At 31.1% G+C, this 20,058-nt stretch overlaps 1 protein-coding gene across 1 annotated transcript; it reads left to right on the top strand.

Annotated features, from left to right (window-relative positions):
- The first annotated feature begins 476 nt into the window (after positions 1-476).
- Positions 477-17,958, top strand: LOC129220165 (kunitz-type U19-barytoxin-Tl1a-like). The gene is made up of 5 exons (XM_054854519.1): positions 477-548; positions 9,552-9,633; positions 11,912-12,166; positions 15,693-16,037; positions 17,800-17,958. Exons 2-5 carry the CDS (start codon positions 9,573-9,575, stop codon positions 17,802-17,804), a joined length of 666 nt encoding a protein of 221 aa, XP_054710494.1. The 5' UTR covers positions 477-548; positions 9,552-9,572; the 3' UTR covers positions 17,805-17,958.
- Positions 17,959-20,058: the final 2,100 nt, after the last annotated feature.

Raw genomic sequence — 20,058 nt, 5'->3', positions numbered from 1 at the left:
GTTACGATTTCCAAAAAAAACTACGCACGAATGTATAATTCACCCGAATGTTATAACTTCCAATACGGGAAAAATACATTCATGTTCCAAAGAATACTGCCCATTTTAAAATTTAAAGCCAAGCAAATGTTCATCAAAAGGCATAAAAGAGCTCAGTCATTTGTCCTATCAAGAGAAGAACATCATGACCTAACTCACATACTACGGAAAAAAACAATGTTTTAGGAAACGCATCGCCTCTCAAAGGAACAAAAAACCCACAAAAGTTTTCCATGCATACGAAATCGACTAATACATTATTTCCCGCGTGTGACAGAATAATAAAACTTTCTCTTAGAATGGAGTAGTATTGCGTTTTATGACCAAAGGCCGTGCCAATAGGGCGATAACCAAGTGACCTTGCCGGTTGAATGCAGCAACCCTGCTAACGAGTCTGCGACGGGGAAAGAGTATAAATCTCGCGAACGACATCAAACGCCATCTCGTTTTTAAACTTTCCATCTCTTCGCCAGCTGTTCGTCGTGCTCTTGTTGGAAAAAAACATTCAGGTCAGTTAGTTCTTTTTGACGTTCAGTTTCATGCTCATTCTTTAACCGTGTTTTGATGCATTAAATAACTAGTTGGAACACAATATATCTCGGAAAGTATTTTTCAAACTTTATCAAAATTTAGTAAAGAATATCAGCAAGCATTGTTAGAAAACAAATCTATTACAATTTATCATACTGTAAAAACGTTAATTAAAATAGATAATTTTGATGGGCTAAATTTCAACGAAAATAGCAAAACCAGGGGTAATTGCATTGAAATTTTACCATCCCAAGCTAATCAGCAAAATAGGAGAAAATACTACTTTAGAAAAGTACTAGGCATTTGTTATAGTTAACTGAAAGTTGTTGTTAGTTGTAATGGAATTCTTAGGTTTAACACGGCTCTAGATCGTCATTTTGGATTGACAAACTGACTAGGACCATTGGCATAGCTGAACCCAGAGGCCATAACATATATACAGTTGACTCTCTGTTTAACGACTTTCAAGGGACCACAAAAAATCGTCCTTAAGTAGAAAGCGTCCTTAAACAGAATGCTTTTAACACTGCAGTAGACCATCTGGGACCGTGAAAAGCCGTCTTTAAATAGAGAACGTCGTTAAACAGAGAGTCTACTATATATATATATATATATATATATATATATATATATATATATATATATATATATATATATATATATATATATATATATATATATATATATATATATATATATATATATATATATATAAAAGAAAATAAACTAAATGCCTCTTCTTACGTTTGGAAAATAGGAATAAAAAGGGAAATATCTGTTATCAGTAGTTTAGTGAACGTAACGTATCAGTGCATCAATAATTTTCAGAGCAAATTAACTGGTTTTATCGAAATCATTAAATTTCTAAGACTGCTAATTTATCTCGGACTAACATAGTTTCACTATAACATTACTCGGAATAAGCAGCTTTATAGCAAATGCATTTTTTGCCACATTGGCCGTTTTTAACGGATTTCATGTCTCATTTATGATTAATATTGCATTCGTAAATATACTTTATTGGAAACGCCAACATTTTGAAGAGAGAGTATTCGTTTTAGTTTTTTTCTAGTTGCGGAATAATACTTAAATGTCTTGACCTTTTTTTAGATGCAATGAAATAGAAATCATCTTTTGACAACTAATACAATTGTAAGTCGTCAAACTTTACGTTACTCCTTTATTTATTTATTTATTTTCTTTTTTGAAACAAGACCAAATGTTTTCTTTTCTGTGCGTGGGATGAACTTAATAACAAACGTACCACGTTGGTAACTTCGCAGAACTATTGAGAAAAATAATTCAAAAAATTAATTTTTATGCTTTAAAATAAAACATAAGGATTCAAAAACTGATTATGAACCATGCACACAATTAAATTTATTTTCAGAGGTGCTCCGGACTTAAATTTTTCGTAGGGCGGAAACTCTCATTTTTTCAGAATGGAACTCCCAATTTTCCGAATGATTATAATTTTGCCGAATTAGGAAATTTTTTGAAGGTCACAGCGACTTCCCGGGACCTCCCATCGGTTTGCCCCAGGCTTTCACTTACCTTCTATACTTCGTCTTATTGACGAGAAAGTCAATGTAACGTTTACTAACGGACTTGCGGAAAAAATGTTTATAAATTCCAAGAATGAAATAAAATTGAAAGTGAAAATTTGCATGATAAGGAAACTATAAGTCAATGCCTAAATACTATCTTGCGAGATTTTTTTTTTTTTTAATGACTAATGGCAAGAAAAAAGCGCTGTTCAAAACGAAATTACTTACATTGCATCAATGTGAATTGGGGAAAAAGAGAGAAAAAAAAGCCAGGAGTAGCTAGAGCATGAAAACCAAATACTTACGTTACATCACAAAAGAAAAGAGTCTAACTTGAAGAAATGCGAAAAAAAAAGGATTAAAAGTGAGAAATAAGCACTCAAAAATCAGAGCAATTAGGCGTGCACAATTCCATTGTAAAATATACTTTCATTTCTCAAATCCACGGCTTTATTTTTTTTTCTCTTTTGTATTTAGGTAGCATTAGCTCAAGCTATTAATAATATACTATATAAAGTCGATTTATTTCATCTACGCAGAACATGGCTTTTAGCAGTTCATAAGATTTTACATGAAAATTTAGTAAATATCTAGATGAAGATTAAAATGTATATGTATATTGATATTTTTTAATTTTTCAAAAATACAACTACAAAAATTTTATTTTTATATAATTGAATTCGTATAGCATAATACATTAAAAATTTGTGAATAAAAACTCAAAAATTATCAAGAAAAATAAGTTTACCTGCGAAAAACAGCTTTCACTAAGAATTACCCAAGTAAAGGTATGCACATAATTCCATAATTTTTTAAAAAATACGTTTGATTATTTTTATTTATTTCTCAAAAATTGCGCACTTGTTTAAATGAGTAAGTAGCACACAACAGAATTACAAAAATCCAAAACTCTTTTCTTAATGTATAATAAAAAAAATAACTTTTTATCTAGCAAAGTACTGACTATCAGTGCCATAAACAAATTAAAATCATATGCGTCATACTTAAATCAACACTTAGAACGAATGCAAAAGAAAGAAAATGAAACGAAAGTGCAGGAGAGAGAAAGTTCGAAAATAGTGAACTATTTTCCACTAATCTAATCCACCAATCCTTCCAAGGTATGAATTAATAATCATAAACGCTATTTTTTAATACTGAAAACGTGCATTTTCAATGACGAGATGAAATTTGGAGGAATATATTTGAGCTAATGGCGATTGATTTGAAGATAAGTAAAACCTGTGAAGTTGGCCACCCTTGTAAGCTGACCACCTGTCAAAGTTGGCCGCTTTTTTCAGGCACGGAATTACCCCTTATCATATAAATTGACCTTTGTAAGTTGACCACCTGTTTAAGTTGCCCACTAAAGTAGTGCACCGCAAGTGGTCAACTTACACAGGTTTCACTGTACTACGTTATTAAATATGTGTTAATTTCAAATAATGTGATAAAATAATACACTGGCAAGTTTACCCTTTATGTATTCCCATCCCGCTTTATTTTCATACAAAAGTATAACTTAGCTACTATATCCCAAAACTATTTAGAAATGCAATAATACTAGCTTTATGCATGTTGCAAGTACTATACAATAACAAAAATATGTATGCATGTATGTAAATATGGATGAAAAACATGCGAAACATGTGCTAAGCACCTATAAGATTGTAATGTTTTAGTGTAAGATTCGTTTTTCACAACAACGCTTTGCTTGCACCGCACTCGTTGGAAAAACTAAATAAAACTATTTTTATTTTCACTCTAAAGTTTAAATTTACGTATTCAGTTTTTGGCGGAGAAATTCGGAGTCCTTTTTGTCTTATTATTTCTTTTGTTGACATTTTATTGTTTTCATTTATTTTTGAAATTACATTAATTCATTTTAAAATTATTTTTTAGCAACAAGAGAAAAACAAAGATTTTTTTTTTGATATGATGCATTTATTTTATTCCGTTTATAAGTTTTTATAGTAATATTGTGTATAAGTTGTTTATAAGTTTTATTCAGTTTTTTTTAATTATTTTGTTTTTCTTTTTGAAAGGGGCTAAAGATTTCTTTTAATGGAATAAAATGTATTTGCTCTTTTGTTTAAAAGGTGCTGCTATTTAATTTGTTCGTTTATTTATTTTTTACGCATCCAATTCTTTAGATGAGCGAGGCATATTTTATTTCTAGAAATCAGCTTAAACTATTAAAAAATATTGTATAAATAATTTGCGATTTTAGTTAATTTTGAGAATTTTGTTCAGATACTGGGAAGTAGATATAAGCATACGGGAAAGTAGGCTCGTTTAGTTCTTTACGAATTTTTTTTTTCATACAATAGTATAACTTTGCTTTCTAAGTTTGACCCCTTGTCCACGGGGAATCTTATTTCATAAATAGTTTCAATGACATATTTTTTCCCCAGACTGCAGAACATTAATACTACATTCAGAGCAGAATTTCTAAACATGCAGAGTAGGGAGTTGCTTAGAGCGGCAAATTTTTGTGTGGTGTGAAATTTTACTTTTATGCTTTTTTGTAAAACTTCAAACTAAAATATTATTTAACTTTTGTATGTGTTTTACTTTCCTGCAACGTTCATTTTCCTGCAACTTTTGAAAGTAAGCTTTATTTTCAAATGGTTCAAGGTCAATCAATACTTGCATTCTGTCCTCACAATAAAAAAATATAAGTAAAGTAATTCAAGGACTCCGTATTTCTGCCATTGCCTGGTTTCTCAACTTTATTATTTTCCCTGATAGGGAATTTAGATAAAATTCCAATGTCAAGGAAGGTAGTCTTCTTCTTTTCAGAGGAAGAGGAGAATGGTGACATATTTCAGGACATAATAGGGTTAGATTCGGCTTGACCATATTTGTGTCTATGCTGTTTTCTAAACCCCAAAACTATTTAGAAATGCAATAATATTAGTTTTACGCGTGTTGCAAGTACTATACAACAACAAAAATATGTATGCATGTATGTAAATATGGATGAAAAGCATGCGAAGCATGTGCCAAACACCTATAAGATTGTAATGTTGTAGTGTAAGATTCGTTTTTTACAATAACGTTTTGCTTGCACCGCACTCGTTGGAAAAAAAAATCTCCTAAGGGGCCCGGCCCGCATGTCGGAACAATCTGGATTTAGTGACGAAAGCATGACTGAAACGCATATTATAACTTTTAGCACGGAATAAATACATAAAAAAATAACTTTTTCATGTTTTGGCTAATTGAGTTCAATACTCCTGGATACGCTTCCAAAGCTTTGAGACGTCAGTTTGCGTTTATTCAGATTTGTTTTTATCTGTTGAATTTTTGTGGTAAATTTGATGTGCATTCGGCTTAATGACAGTGTTTTAAAAATTTATTTAGTCTGTTTCTATCCTTAAGAAAGCATATTGCAAAGCTACAGTTTCTTTAGAAAAGAATTAACTGATGTCATTAAAAAAAAATTTAAATTTCAGAAAATAAACCAATGTGCGCTAAATAAATTGACATGAGCATAATGAAACACCCAAAATGTATATTATTGTATGCAAGCAGTCCGAGGCTACATGAAACCTATTTTTCACTCCAGAAAACTTAAACTTATGAATAAAAGAGAGAGAATTTTGCTACATTTCCTTCAACAGACAGCAGGACCGACCCACAACCTAAACATGCGTATTTTAGCGATATAAACTTTTTTTTTTCTCTCCAAAGGGGAGAGGGTTCAATATGATCCTCATCTGTAGTACGGATCTCAGCAATACGAGAATTCTTCCCCAAACACCTTGAAATCAGGGCTGTGGAGTCGGAGTCAAAGAGACGGAGGCGGAGTTGTTCGAAAATATGACGACTCTGACTCCGACTCTGGATTATTTTATTTCCTTAATTTTCACTGACTCTTCTTGTATTTTTTTTAAAAAATGACTACCTATCAATCTGATTACAAGCTACTAATAAGAAAATTCTTGTCATTGTGGCAACCAGCTAGCTTGATTGTTTTTCGAGCTTTCTGTAACAGCTACCTATGCCGTCTCCTAGTTTGTTTATTTTTAACTTTGATTAAGTGATAGTAACTGTCAGCAAACAGTTTTGTTGCCATACATTTCCTAAGTAGTCACTTTCAAATAAAAATAATAATATATTTTTTGTCTCGATCTCAGTTATAAAATAGTAAAAGGAATGTATGAATCGTTTAAGCAAGTCGGGAAACTTCTGAGGGTGCTTAGTAAATTCAAATAAGTGTTGGTTTGGCCCGAAAGCGCAAAGTCAAAAGATTCGATAAAATATAAATGTATTTTTTTTTTTTTTAATCTAAAGACTTTATCTAAGAAAGCTTGGTTATCACTAAAAAGTTCAAAATAAAATCATTACATGATTTCTTGGTTACAACACTCAATAATTGCAGTTAATCCAAAAATCTTCTTATTAAGGTTAATTCTAAAGCTGCAAATAAAAGTAAAATTAAAAATTGAGCCAAGAAATGTAGCTATAGTAAAAGCTATTCGTACAAAGCTGTATACCGCTGCATTTTGGGTAAAAATTGCTCCAGACGTACCGTACATGTACCCGACCTCTCCCCGCAATATAGTGCAATATTTCCGTTGAAATTTTTAAGACGAAATTTAAGATTTAGAGGGATATTATTGGGGAAATTTTTCAGAATCAAAGTATTTCAATATTTATAAACTCTGAGATTGAGGTGGTACCCATGAGATGGGTGTCACCCGGGAGGGGGGAGGACTGCCCCCCCCCGTCAAGAAAAGTTTTTGACTAAGATAAAAACAATCCCCCAATTTACAGCTTTCAAAAATTGAAAGCACAGGATTGGATCAACATGAATTAGTTAAACTTTAAAGATGAGCAAATTAATCCTATTCAATTTTTTTTACAACTGTTGGATAATTTGATTTTCAAATTGAATTTCTAACGTCGTATAGTAAATACATCTTAGGATTACAATAAAATACAACGCAAAAATTTATAAAAAGGAATTAATACTTCAGCCTCTGTTTAGGGGTTTTCCCCCCTTCCCATGAAGAAGGGGGATTTGAAAATAAATAATTTATAAAAAAGTCGGAGTTGGAGTCTGCTTTTTTTTCTTCCGCCGCAACCCTGCTTGAAACACGTAATAAATTTATTGATTTAAAATCTGTGAATTTGCTGCTCTGTTTTTCCTAAATACTCTTACAAAGTTGTTTTTTATAACTGGTTCGTGGCGGCGTATAAATAACCAAACTAATAGAGACATTTTCCTATTTTAGAAGAATGTTTTTCAATTTTAACTAGACAGTATTAATTTGAACTGCAAAAACGAACCGGAAAAGATAACATTAAAGTTTTGAGCGTATTGTTATCAGGGGTGTCCTAAAGTTAAATTTTTGGGAGGTCAGAAACTCTCAATTTACCGAATGGAACTCTAATTTTTGCCGAAGGGTGATAATTTTGCCGAATCGTCAAACAAAATTTGCCGGACAGTGATAATTTTGCCGGATTGTCAAACAAAATTTACTGAATGATCTCATTTTTGGGAGGTTACAATTATCTACTGTGCCTTTAATCGGAGTGCCTTTGATTGTAGTGTTGTGTTGCGAAAAATTTTGTTTTTTTTTAATGCTGTTTTTTGCCACTCGTGTCACCGGCGAGTGATCTGTTGCTGATGATGCCTATTCGCTAGCCATTCAGCGTCGTGAGTACTATTGCTAATGTTCCGGTACTAAAAATTATCTTTTAGGTCAGAGACTCTTTCCCGCATTTTAAAGCATCAAAAAGCGTTTTATAACTTAGTATAGTTCTGATTTCTAGCAATTTCATGCAGTAAAAAAGTTTTGACTATTCTATGAAAGAAATTATAATCTTAATTTTACTCAATTCTTACTATTCTTGTTTAATTGTTAGATTATATTATAAAAATATTTTTAAATAGGTTTTAGAAATTTTTTTAAAAAAATAATTTAGAATTTCTGCTGTGATTTTTCGTGCAATGTTCTGGCTTCATAAAATAATTAAAAAATTAAATAAATATTCCAGTCCGTCAATCGATTAATCTTTGCAATTTTTTTTCTCAATTTTAACAATTTTAGATGCGTACAGTAAAGCTAATTTCTTCAACACCTACTTTTCTAACCAAAACGTTTTCTCCTTCCATCATCCTTAATTCCTGTAGTAATAAGAGCAATTTGATTATAAAGGGTGTCCCAAAATTAACGCAAGATTTGAATTTGCCACCATTTTTTCCATAAATTGTTGACAGCCATGAAAAAAGAACAATTTGACAGTTGAGAGTTTAGGGTTAGTAAAAATGAGGTGTTATTGTACCATGCAGCTAGAGAGAGTGAAACATTTCAATTACTGCATGAGGCATTTTCTGGTAGCGTACTCTCTCATTTCGGTCATCAGAATTGGCACCCTAGATCATGTGATTTAACATTTTTAAATTTCTTCTTATGGGGTTATTTGAATTCAAAAGTCTATGTCAACAAGCTCACAACCACCCGTGCATTACCGTGTTGCGATACCGAGCGCCAATAACAGTAACTGCTTTACCAGCCTCAACTTTCATTATTTTTGAAACAATTGTTCAATAATGAAAGCGCGTTATTGTATCGTATAACGCTCCATTTTTGATTACCCTAAACTCTCAGCTGTCAAATTGTTCTTTTTTCAGGGTTGCCAACCATTTATTGCAAAAATGGCGGCAAATTCAAATCTTGCATTAATTTTGGGACACCCTTAATAAACATATATAAAAGCTTACAATATTAGGTTTCAAATCAGCATATTAAAGTTTACTAGACGTTTGAATTGCAAACCTTTATGGTTTTCATTGTTTTGCATTCTTTATTTATTTATTTTTTTTTTTTTTTTTGCCCTCTTTTTTGTGTGTTTTTATGTGTCCTTTCAACAAGAAAAGTAACACTGTTTTATGTGAACACAATTTTCTTTTCTACCATTAATGGAAAAGTTTTTGATTTCAAAAAGATGCATTTCTTAAGGTGATATCCGAATTAAATCGTTCACGATAAAATGCTCTCGTGCGTTCATTCTCACTTTAACAAGATAAGTTCTTGCATTAGCGCTTTGTGAAAGTTATTTCCATTTTAAATATATCAGACATGCATTTTTTAAAGCAAATATATCATCATCAGCAGAATAATTCTGTTCGTTTACTATAGTCGCTGTCTTGGCCTTTGCGTTTATTGTCAACAGTAATTTATGTGTCACCTAAAGAACATTTATTTTTCTATTTTTATACACTTATATCCTTGAATTCGACATGTATAACGTTGAGACTTTTTACAAATTTGTACCTTTAAAATTTTTTGACATTAAGAAACTTAAAATCTTGTTTCTCTGTTTAAAAATTTCATCAATAAATAAATCTATTTTATTAAATTAAAAAAGAATGTTTTCCCAGTTCAACTTAAATTACATTATTCTACGTTATTTTTTCAGGTTTCTTGCTGATCTGTGAAAATGACGAAAACAATTTCCTTAGTTTTGTTTTTCAGCGCATTGGTCGCTATTGCTTACTCAGGTAAATAAATAAATAAATAGTATTACAAAACTTTACATTTCCTTAAAGTGTTCTCATTAAAATATTGTCTGATATACAGCTTTTGATAGATTATATGGTTTATTTGATAGAAAAGTTCTTTTTTGACAAGTATGTAAGTGTTTTTACGGACAAATTTGGAGTTGTGAATGTTAGCTTTTGAGTTATGTTTTGAATTAACTTTACAATTTTCTTCCCGTAAAATGTTTAAATTTAGAAATAAATTTAATTGTATGAGATTTTTACACAATTGATTTTATTTCAATGAAATAAAGTTTCCGACCAATAATTACGCGAAAGGACAGTTCCGTTAAGTACAATTTCCATTTTTACTCATTTCTTGTGTGCTAGAACAAGCTTTCTTAAAAAAAAAATTTGTGGACGCAAAAAAGAAAAAAAACGTCAATATGAGGTTAAAACAACAAACATTTATTTCTTCATGGTACTGCTGCAATGTAAAAGAAACCGAATCTCTATTTGCACTTTGAGAGCTACTGCATAGCACTAGAACCTGAAAAGATGATGTAGAACAAAGATAGCTAACTTAACACCATCGTTTTAAATATGAAAGTTGTGCTGAATTTTTTCAGGTCTTTACAACATGTAGAAAATTTTCTTACTAAAATAAAAAACTCTTATTTTAGTAAGAAAAAACTTAGCCTAAGAAATTTAGAAAATAAGTAATGTAACACTATTCAATTTCATATCATTATTTATTTATTTATTTATTTATTTTTGGTATTAGAAATCAGTTTTCTGTTTTTAAGACAGTAGGAAAGATATAATGTTCTAAGAAACTCGGAGAAATGCAAGGAACTGAGCACATTTTTTTTTGAGAAAAATAAATATGTGCATAAAAATTTGTCCCCCCCCCCGAAAAAAGACCCCCATTAATGACTGTTGCAATCAGTTTCATTATGTACAATGAAATTTTTAAAACACAATTACTTTTATCCGGGCAAAGACCCAACAATTTCAAGATATTTTTTAACTTTAAAAACTGGTGAAGTGCAAGACTAAGATAATAATAATATGTAGTTTAATGTTCTCTTGTAGTTTTTCGAATTTTCAACATAAATGTTGCTTGTTGGTGTTGAGGTATTTGGACTATAAATTTACCAAAATGCGATTGTAAATGTTGGGGAACGTGGAGTTAAGTGAAGTATCAAAGTTAATTACCTTTTTCAGAGTAAACTAATTCGAAATTTGTTTTGAAATTGGTGTTTTGTAATAAAACTTGAATTGAAATTCATTTTCCCATTTTTGGTAATGCATTTGTAAATTCAAAAAAAGAAAAAAAAAGTGTAAAATTAATTCTTTTCGAATGAACTATTTTTAATTAGATTATTAAAAATATGTTTTACCAAACGAATAAATAAATGATCGATTGAATTGATGGCAAAATAATTTAACAATAAAAATAAAAAATAAATGAACTGATTAATTAATGTATGAAAAAACAAACTATTGAATAAAAAAGTGAATGATTAAGAAAATGAGTAAATGAATGAGTAAACATACAAGTGAATTTCTAAACGCAGGAATGTAAATGATTTGGCTAATAAAGTAAGACCTAGATATGATTTAATAAAGGAAAGGATAAGTATAGACCAAATAAACTATTTCACTATTTCTCACGTAAATTAGAGAAATTGTATCAAACATTTAAAATCAAAACCTGCCCAAAAATTACAAAATGAATTCTGACCTGGACTTCAGTAGATCTCAATTAATATTTAAAAAGTTAATTGTAAAAACTTTATCATTAAAAATATTATAAAATGTGTATGGAAATTTAAAATTACTTGTTATATGTTTTCTCTTTAATTTTCGAGCTGTTTAATTTTTATCTGTACTCAACTCATGTTTAACCCCACAGTTGAAATGTTTCTGGATAGGTGAAATAAGCGAAAATATTTTACCATTTCACTTTTCCGCTCTATTCCACTTTACTCTACATTGCCCGCCTTCCAAAACTACAGCCTGAATTTAACAACCTGTTTTAACTTAACGAAAAAAAAAATATTTTTATTTCTATATTTTTAATTTATGACAGTTCATTTGATTAGTAAGTGACATTTTTACTAATGAAAATACTTGTATAGTAAATTTTAAACTCAATACACACAGTAAATTCTTCACATTTCGTGCATTACTTTTGAAAAGACGGAAGAAGCAAATAACCTTGACTGCTTATCAGTAGAAGTACCATTATACAGCAATATAATTTATCAGTATAAGTGTGTGTGCATTTTGCTAGAATCTCCCTTGCCATTTGGACCGAGCCAAGGAGCAACTCCGCTAGGACAACAACCACCTGCGGCAAATGAAGGAGCTGAGAATCCTTGCCTCTTGAAACCCAGAAACGGCATGTGCCTCGCCTATATCCCAAGCTGGTTCTATAATGCTTCTTCGGGAAGTTGCCAAGATTTCATCTGGGGAGGATGTGACGGAAATGCAAACAGGTTCTGGACGGAGGAGGATTGCATGAAACGATGCGGCGGAACTGTCGCAGGTAATATAATTAAATCTCTTAAAACACAACATGTCGTGGTAAAACTACAGGGACATCACTGAGAGACACAACAGTTACAGTTATAAGGTGGAAAAATTATGAAATTTCACTGTATTCACGCTGTGACACCTTACGACATGTTTCTTGTGACTTTAATGCGACGTCATTACAACAATTCATTTTTCGGTTGCTCATTGTGTCACATTTAATAGACGTCACTGCAATATCCTCTATGCCAGTTCCGCAGACTGACATTCATTATGACATCACTGCAACAATTCATTTGTGAATGGTCTCTTTGTGACATTTTAGTCATTGCTATTAGGGCTTAACGTATTGCCCTCCAGGGGCATCGATTGTTGAGGGGTCCGAGTTTAAGTTCTGGTTTGGCCCACATGTTATTGTTCGGGATGTCTTTTCTTGCGAACATGTCAAAGTGGCTTGGCATTCATTTTAAGCTATTGTGGTTATAAGATAATTGGGGTCACTTCGTTTAGGGATTATGTACTGACGGTGGTAGGTCGTTTTGTTACCATATTAAAGTATCTTAAAACATTATTAAAAAAAAAACTTCGCAACATCGAGTTTGCTCCAATGTGTTCTTACAGGAACACCTTATGTTTGCGCTGAAATGACTAAAAGAGCATTCTATGTGGTATCATCTAATTGAAGTATTTCAGTGACAATCCTTTGGACGCGTCACTAACTTCTAAAAAAACATTTAAAAAAAATATTTATAGTTCAACTGATCTGTCTCCCAAAGATGGAAAGTTGAAAATTGCTTTGTTTTTAAGTCTTTTGCTGTTTGAATTAAAAAAAAAAAAAAACGTATAGGGCTGCGAAAGCTTTGACTAAAAAATAATGTATCTAACAATATCTCGAGCACTTCTTTGCAATAATGATAAATTAACATATTGATTTTTTTCCAAACTAAATTAATTCTGCTGCTTGATTTTATAGATAGTTAAGTATGAATAAAAGTTCTTGGAAACTTTTCTTCAGAAGTTCTCTACTTTATTAATAGATCTCAGAAGCAAATATACGTAGGAATGTTATGTTGAGCTTACTTTTAAGAATTAAAACTGAATAAAAAAATCTCTTCTTTAGTGAAAAGTTTTATCATTTTCAGGACAAAAGATAAATGTTTTTGGTGCAAATCCCGAATAATTTCGCAGTTCAGGAAGACTTATATGAAATATAATTAACAACATACAAACACCTTTTGAAGATAAACTTTTGGAACTGATTAGTTTAGTCAGAAAACTTAAATATACTTATTCTAATTCCTATTGAAAAATGTCCTTTTATGTGCGTAAGAAAATGTTTATAGTCTTTTTTTTAATGTAAATCATTTTGGAAAGAACACTACAACCATTTCTTTGACAATTTCCGTCCTTACCAAACCTTTTGTAAATGCAGAAAGAACAATTTGAATGATTTTTCTTCATTATGTCAGAAAGTTAAAAATGAGTTTTCGCAAACCGCTGCTCCATCTTCCCAAGGTTTCTGTCACTTTTACTTTCCTTCACCTTTTGCGAGCCCCCTCCCGTCTGCACAAAGACGTGTCTTCAAATCTCTGGACTTGTTCACCTTGTTGACAGAGGCAATACGCAATACTTAGGAGGCAAGCATTGCAGAAGAGGTCATCAGCCACCTACGATTCAAACACTTGAAAGTAGTCCAAACCACAAATTGACGCGTTAAAGTTCAATGAAAATGCCTTTTAAGTTAAGAAATATATTCCTATGTCCAAACTTTGCGACCTTTTGCTTTAGCAAACAGGATTTTAACTCATCCGTAACTCATTGACAGTTATTTTCTGACTAAGACCTTGAGTGAAGGGTGGACGCAGAAAATTATATTTGCGCGAATCAGTTGATGTTTGACTCCAAAAATTCCAAAATATTTTAAAAGTTGATATTGGTAAAAACATATTACTTTAAATCAGGAATTCATTCATTAGTTTTTTGCCAGATTCACAAGTAACAAGTAAATGTTTGGAGTTATTTTGATCCTATTGTTTTCATAATACATAGTCGTAAAAACAAATAGAGTTTAGAATTTTATTCATCTTATCACATTGTTAATTGTACTACCTATACTTCCCATTTTACCTATGGGGGGGGGGGGAATATTTTTGCCTTGTTGGTTTGTAATGGGATGCAAAAATGTCTTCATTTTATATAAAAGCAGAACTTTCAGCAGTGATAAAAATTTATCACAGGAAATAAAAATAGATTTTTTTTAAATACGTGGAAACAAAATCAAAAAATTTTAATTTATTCATTTTCTCTGCAACCCTTTGGAGTTTCAATTTCCAATAGGGTACTTTTTCATTAGCCGTCAATGCAGTGCAAACGACAAATGTCGGCAAAATGGACCGATATTATCAAGGCAAACACTTTGGGAGTATATTTTTTAGTGATTAAATATTAATTAAATTATGTCCACCGAAAAAATAGACTTCTGTGCCCGTCTTACTGAAATTTACGCCACAATGTTAGCTTGCATTCGCACTATCTAGCTGATATGAAAATTACATACTTTATATCATTAAAAACTCTGTTCGTTAATAATTTCTCGCTGTGAAGAGTCAGCAAAAGACGATGTCATGCCAAGACAGACAATTACGCAAACACTCACTCTGATCCAAAAAGGCGGATGCGTCAGCTGGTTGATGTAGTAGCGCTATTCAGCTATACACGTTTTTAGTTGCCATAGCAACGGATGTGTTTCGCCCTTGCTCGTACGATTAACCAGTATAATACAAAAAGAAACAAATAGAACTCAACGCACCTAGAAGCACAGGGGTGTAAGTGTCGAAATTTAAATTTGAGCAATAAGTAGCACAAACACAAACGGCAGAAACATCAGAAACACCTTTCATTTTATCATGGAAATATCATGAGGTTTTCCACCTCTAGCTCAGTCACTTCCTATGCCGGGCTGATGGGTGCTAATAAGCACGAAACTGTAGTCCTCGGCAGGAATGACTGAGCTGTTATTTTATTTCAGGTATCTTTCATTTGGTATCTTTGTTAACAGCAAAGATACTTTCTAATATCTTTGGTAACATTAACTCTACACTTTTTGTTACACGCTTGGCTTAGAAAATGTTTTAGTTAAAGCCAACCTAGTTTGAACATAGCACGTGTTTTATTGAAGCATATAAAATGTTAAGTTGATTGCTTCGCATACAAAAGAGCAATAAGCATAGATTTAACACTTAAATGATAATGAGTAGTTCTCACATACATTATAAATTACTAATGTTTAGAAATAGTTACTGCTTTATTAATACGAACAAATGCCTTGATATTACAGTTCATGCGTATTGTAAATATTTACAATATCGTGACAAAACCAAGCACAGTTCAAATCTAAATGATAAACATCTCTTGAAATATTATGATGTACGATAAAAGAAACAAGAACCCGCCATGATATAAGTATTAATTAAAGTGATAAATGTGTTAATACAATTGTAACATTTCTAAACGACATAAAAAACTCTAAAATTCGTCAGGCTCTGACTCATCTGAAAATGATTCGTCAAATCCCGCATCTGAAGAAGTCGATACATCTAACAGTGAACCAACCAATCAAGAGTCTTCCGAAATCTCCACTCCCGCTTCAGAAGAAGCCGGAACTCAAGAAACCGGAAAATCCGAAGAATCCGGAGAGTCTTCTCCAGACATGTGTAAACAACCCGCAGTACCTGGAAAATGCAGAGCATTTTTGCCCAGATTTTATTTCAATGACGAAAATGGAAAGTGCGAATCCTTTATTTACGGAGGCTGCGACGGAAACTTAAATAACTTTAAATCCGAAGAAGAATGCGAAAAAAGTTGTCATTTTCCGAGACAAGAAAGTAAGTGATGCATGTCGAAGACTACAAAACTAAAAAAAAAAAAAAATTCCAAAACGTTAACCATCTAATATGAAAACTAACGATCTTTCCCTGAATGAATTTTTTTTTAAAATCCAATCCCATTATCCGGAGTTTTAAAACAGTTATTATAACCCTTCGGTATAACTGTGAATGGGAACTAACAGTAACTTAACTAATAATAGTTTAAGAACAGTTAGGTTCAAAAAATAACCTTTTTCTTACTTGCATGGAAAAACATATCTAAATTGTAACAACTATAGTTAGTGACTCTTTTTGATAACATATTTTTTTCTTCCATGACCCACTAACATGTTACTAATTTCATATGCAGCGAGCAGAAAAGTAAGTATTCTATTAGTTGCCATTTTATTTTGTAAATTATATTTATGCATGTGTAAACCTGTAATGCTTCAATAGTTTGTTTTATTTGGTAGTGATACTTACGTATCATGGCATTTACGCTATAAAAAAAGGAAAAGTCGCCAAATTTATCTCACAAAATGAACATTTCTAATTCTGACAAAAGTACACTTCGTTGGCAAATAAAGATGTAAATGATGCATTCAAACTGAAACAAACTTTTCTGCTATGCAGGGAAATCCTGTTGAAACGAATACCAATACAACAAAATCTGTAAAACCGGTAAAGAAAAAAAATAGCCCCGATTTAACTTGCATTACATTGCTTGAATTCCGTAACTAAATTTCCGTTACAATAAACAAAATTTACAGTCCCTTGAAGCTCCTTGCAACGGGATTTCATTGTTTCACCTAAGTACAACATAGAATATATTAATGAAATACTTTTTTTCAATTTTGTATTTGCTACAATAGAAAAAGAAACCAATAAGTGGTAAAAAGGAATCAAAAAACGATGCAGAATATTTATAATAAATAAATGTATATATAGTTTTTTTAATTTTTAAACTTTTTTTTGTCAACTTTATTATTTTTGTCATAGTTATTATTTTATTTCTAATCACAATCAGATGTTGTTAATTGTTAAGCATATTTATTCATACAGATAGCTTTAAAGCTTATTAAAGACATCAGACGGAACAGAGCAATAATAATATTAATAATAATAATAATAATAATAATGGATAACGTGCAATGATAACTAGGCAAAATGTCATGGATACCGCTAAATATCCATGATTAAATTGCTAAAAGTAACATATAAGATATACACATATAAAATATTTTCTACATGGAAATAAAAATATTGTAAAAAAAGGCAAATCATCAAATGAATAATGTAAATATGTACTGTAAAGATAGATGTATAGATTGAACGTATAGTTAGAGTGATACGTACGCAAACGTACATTAAACGTCAATGATATAGTACATTTAAATAAATACTTTTAATTAAGGAAAATCAATACGAAAACCAATGGTAGAACACATGCACCTATAATTTATGATACGAACATAAGATAAACCTTAAAAAGACAAAAGTTTCCTTTCATGAATGTAAAAATTACTATAAATACAATTAAATGCATGGTTAGATGTGTAGAAACTTTTATTAACGGTATAAATGAGAAAAAAAAAGCCAAATTGATTGTCTTGAAGAAGTTTTTTTGATGAAAAACGTTATATAATTAGAGTGTCAACATCAGCTAAAATATTCGTAATCATTCCTAATATTGAAAGCCGGATTGAAATTGCGTAGATTGATATAAATTGCTTACTTCGATATTAAAAACCACTCATAATTTAATTTCTTTGTTTTTCAGAATAGCCAGCGAATTTTTGGAATCTTCAGAGGATAAGACATCAAAATCAAAACATTTCCATTGAGTCATTTTTACTGTAAACTATTTATTGTTGAACTTCACCACTGTATCTTGATTCACTTTGAACCCAAATGTTTTAATAAAAATGTTATTCTTTCAGTTTTGAGGTCATTTTTTTCACTGTAATTAGAGATACTTCACTTTTCTAATGTATTTCGCTTCAAAAAGAAGTTAAAATGTAGTGAAAATGATTAACATTATAAGTAAAAGCAAAGGTCCTTTATTTAATTGTATTTCCGTTATTTGTTTAGTTTTTTAAGTGTTATTTATCATTGATTTAACCGATCATGATATAATTAGTACATTATCCTTTCTAGGAGAAATTGTAAGAATCATTAAATCATACCTGTTTTTTTTTTTTTTAAGATTTTTTCTGTACTTGCTTTCTCCGTCATAATTTTCACACTTTGCTTCCAGTTGCCGGGTTAAATTTAGCCCGGTGAAACTTAACACACTTCTGCTTTTCAATTGTTGCCAGAAGCAATGAAATAATAGTAATCCTATTCCTATTCCTATTCCTATTCAGAGTCACAACTGACTACAACTGTATTTATGTCGAAGACTGCATACTAAGTGCCTTGCCTCCATTATTTTATATACCGATAGATGGCAGCACCATCACCGGATCGAACAGCTAATGAGAACTTAGAACTAGTCCAGGAGCTAATAGCTACCTGGTGCTAGCACCCCCAGAGTATCGTTTCACTTGGAGGACATTGAGACCACGAGCATATTTAACGGCTTCCAGTCCCCTTTAATGACGACGGTGGGTCTTCGACCGTCGAGGTTCGAACTCAGGACGCTCCAGCCCCGAATCTCTAGCGATCGGGCTACCACGGCCCTATAATAGTAATCATAAAACTAAAGTTTGTTAATAAATTTCGCACATAAGTTTCAAGGCTAAACCAAAACAAGCATAGATTTCTGGCCTCTGTGCAATTAAATTATATAAGCTAAGTACAAGTACAATCCTTTAAAATAAATATTTTTACTTATGTGAGATTCCTCGTGTGCTAACGGCACAATGCGTCAGGCCACTCCGCTGTAAAGACGTTTAGAACGGACTTTTGGGAGGGACGTGTGGTAACAGGGCGAGGGACGAAGATATTGGGGGGTGGCAAACGGAAGAAAGGGGAGTGTGTTGTACATTTCGGTCATTAAATTATTATATAAGCAAAATATAAGCCATTAATACAAATGTATGCTTTTTCGTTTTAACTTTTTCGTACAAAATTTTTTTTTCGCTTTAAGTAATACGAATTTTTTTTGAAATAAAAGATTTAAAAAAAATTTAAAATATAAAGACTTTTTCATCAGCTTGATTCGCACTAAAAAGTATGAAATAAAATATGTATTTAATTTCTTGGTTATAGTGCTCAAAAAATACAGTTCATCTTAATATACTTATATTTACGTTAATGCTAAAGCAGCCAAGAAAAAAGTAATTGAGTACTTGATTAAAATGTTCAAAAATTTCAGTTCATCTTAATATATTTATATTTACGATAATGCTAAAGCAGCCAGCAAAGAATAAATTAAAAAATTTGATAGAAGAAACAGGCGGTATATTGTTTCGTACGAACAGCTTTTACTATACCGCCTATTTCTTCTATCAAATTTTTAATTTAAACTTTAATGGTTGCTTTAGCATTAACGTAAATATAAATATATTAAAATGAACTGAAATTTTTGAGCATTATAATCAAGAAATAAATTACTTATTTTCTTGGCTGCTTTAGTATTAACGTAAATATAAGTATATTAAGATTAACTGTATTCTTTGAGCATTATAATCAAGAAATTAAATACTTATTTTATTTCGTACTTTTTAGAGAGAATGAAGCTGATAAAATAGTCTTTAGATTTTAAATTTTTTTCATCTAAGTTTGAAATTGGATTTGAACATTATTATTAGTACAGTATTACTGTGACCTCTAACAACAAATTTTATGGAACAAAGCATATGTAAAACTTAAAGTATTACAATCTAATTGTAATAAAATGTATTCTAAATTAGACTTCAAAATTATAAGTGTTGGAGTAGAAAAGGTGTGATTTTTTTAATTTCCCAATAATTTCGAACACTTAATCAAAACTACGTTTTCAAGTTTTTTTCTTCTAATATTTAGAGAGATGAGAGTTTGACTTTCATTGACCGTTGAAAAATGGTTCAAAATTTTAGAATATATTTTAAGGCCT

The sequence above is a fragment of the Uloborus diversus genome, chromosome 4 (genome assembly GCF_026930045.1).
Source record: "Uloborus diversus isolate 005 chromosome 4, Udiv.v.3.1, whole genome shotgun sequence".
Lineage (NCBI taxonomy): Eukaryota > Metazoa > Arthropoda > Arachnida > Araneae > Uloboridae > Uloborus > Uloborus diversus.
Note: the sequence above shows the minus strand (reverse complement) of the source record. Positions and strands in the feature narration are given on the sequence as shown.

Coding starts and splice junctions, on each gene's coding strand:
- LOC129220165 (XM_054854519.1), top strand. CDS start 9,573: ATGACGAAAACAATTTCCTTAGTTTTGTTTTTCAGCGCATTGGTCGCT. Junction 9,634..11,911: donor GGTCGCTATTGCTTACTCAG/GTAAATAAATAA, acceptor GCATTTTGCTAG/AATCTCCCTTGCCATTTGGA. Junction 12,167..15,692: donor ATGCGGCGGAACTGTCGCAG/GTAATATAATTA, acceptor AAAATTCGTCAG/GCTCTGACTCATCTGAAAAT.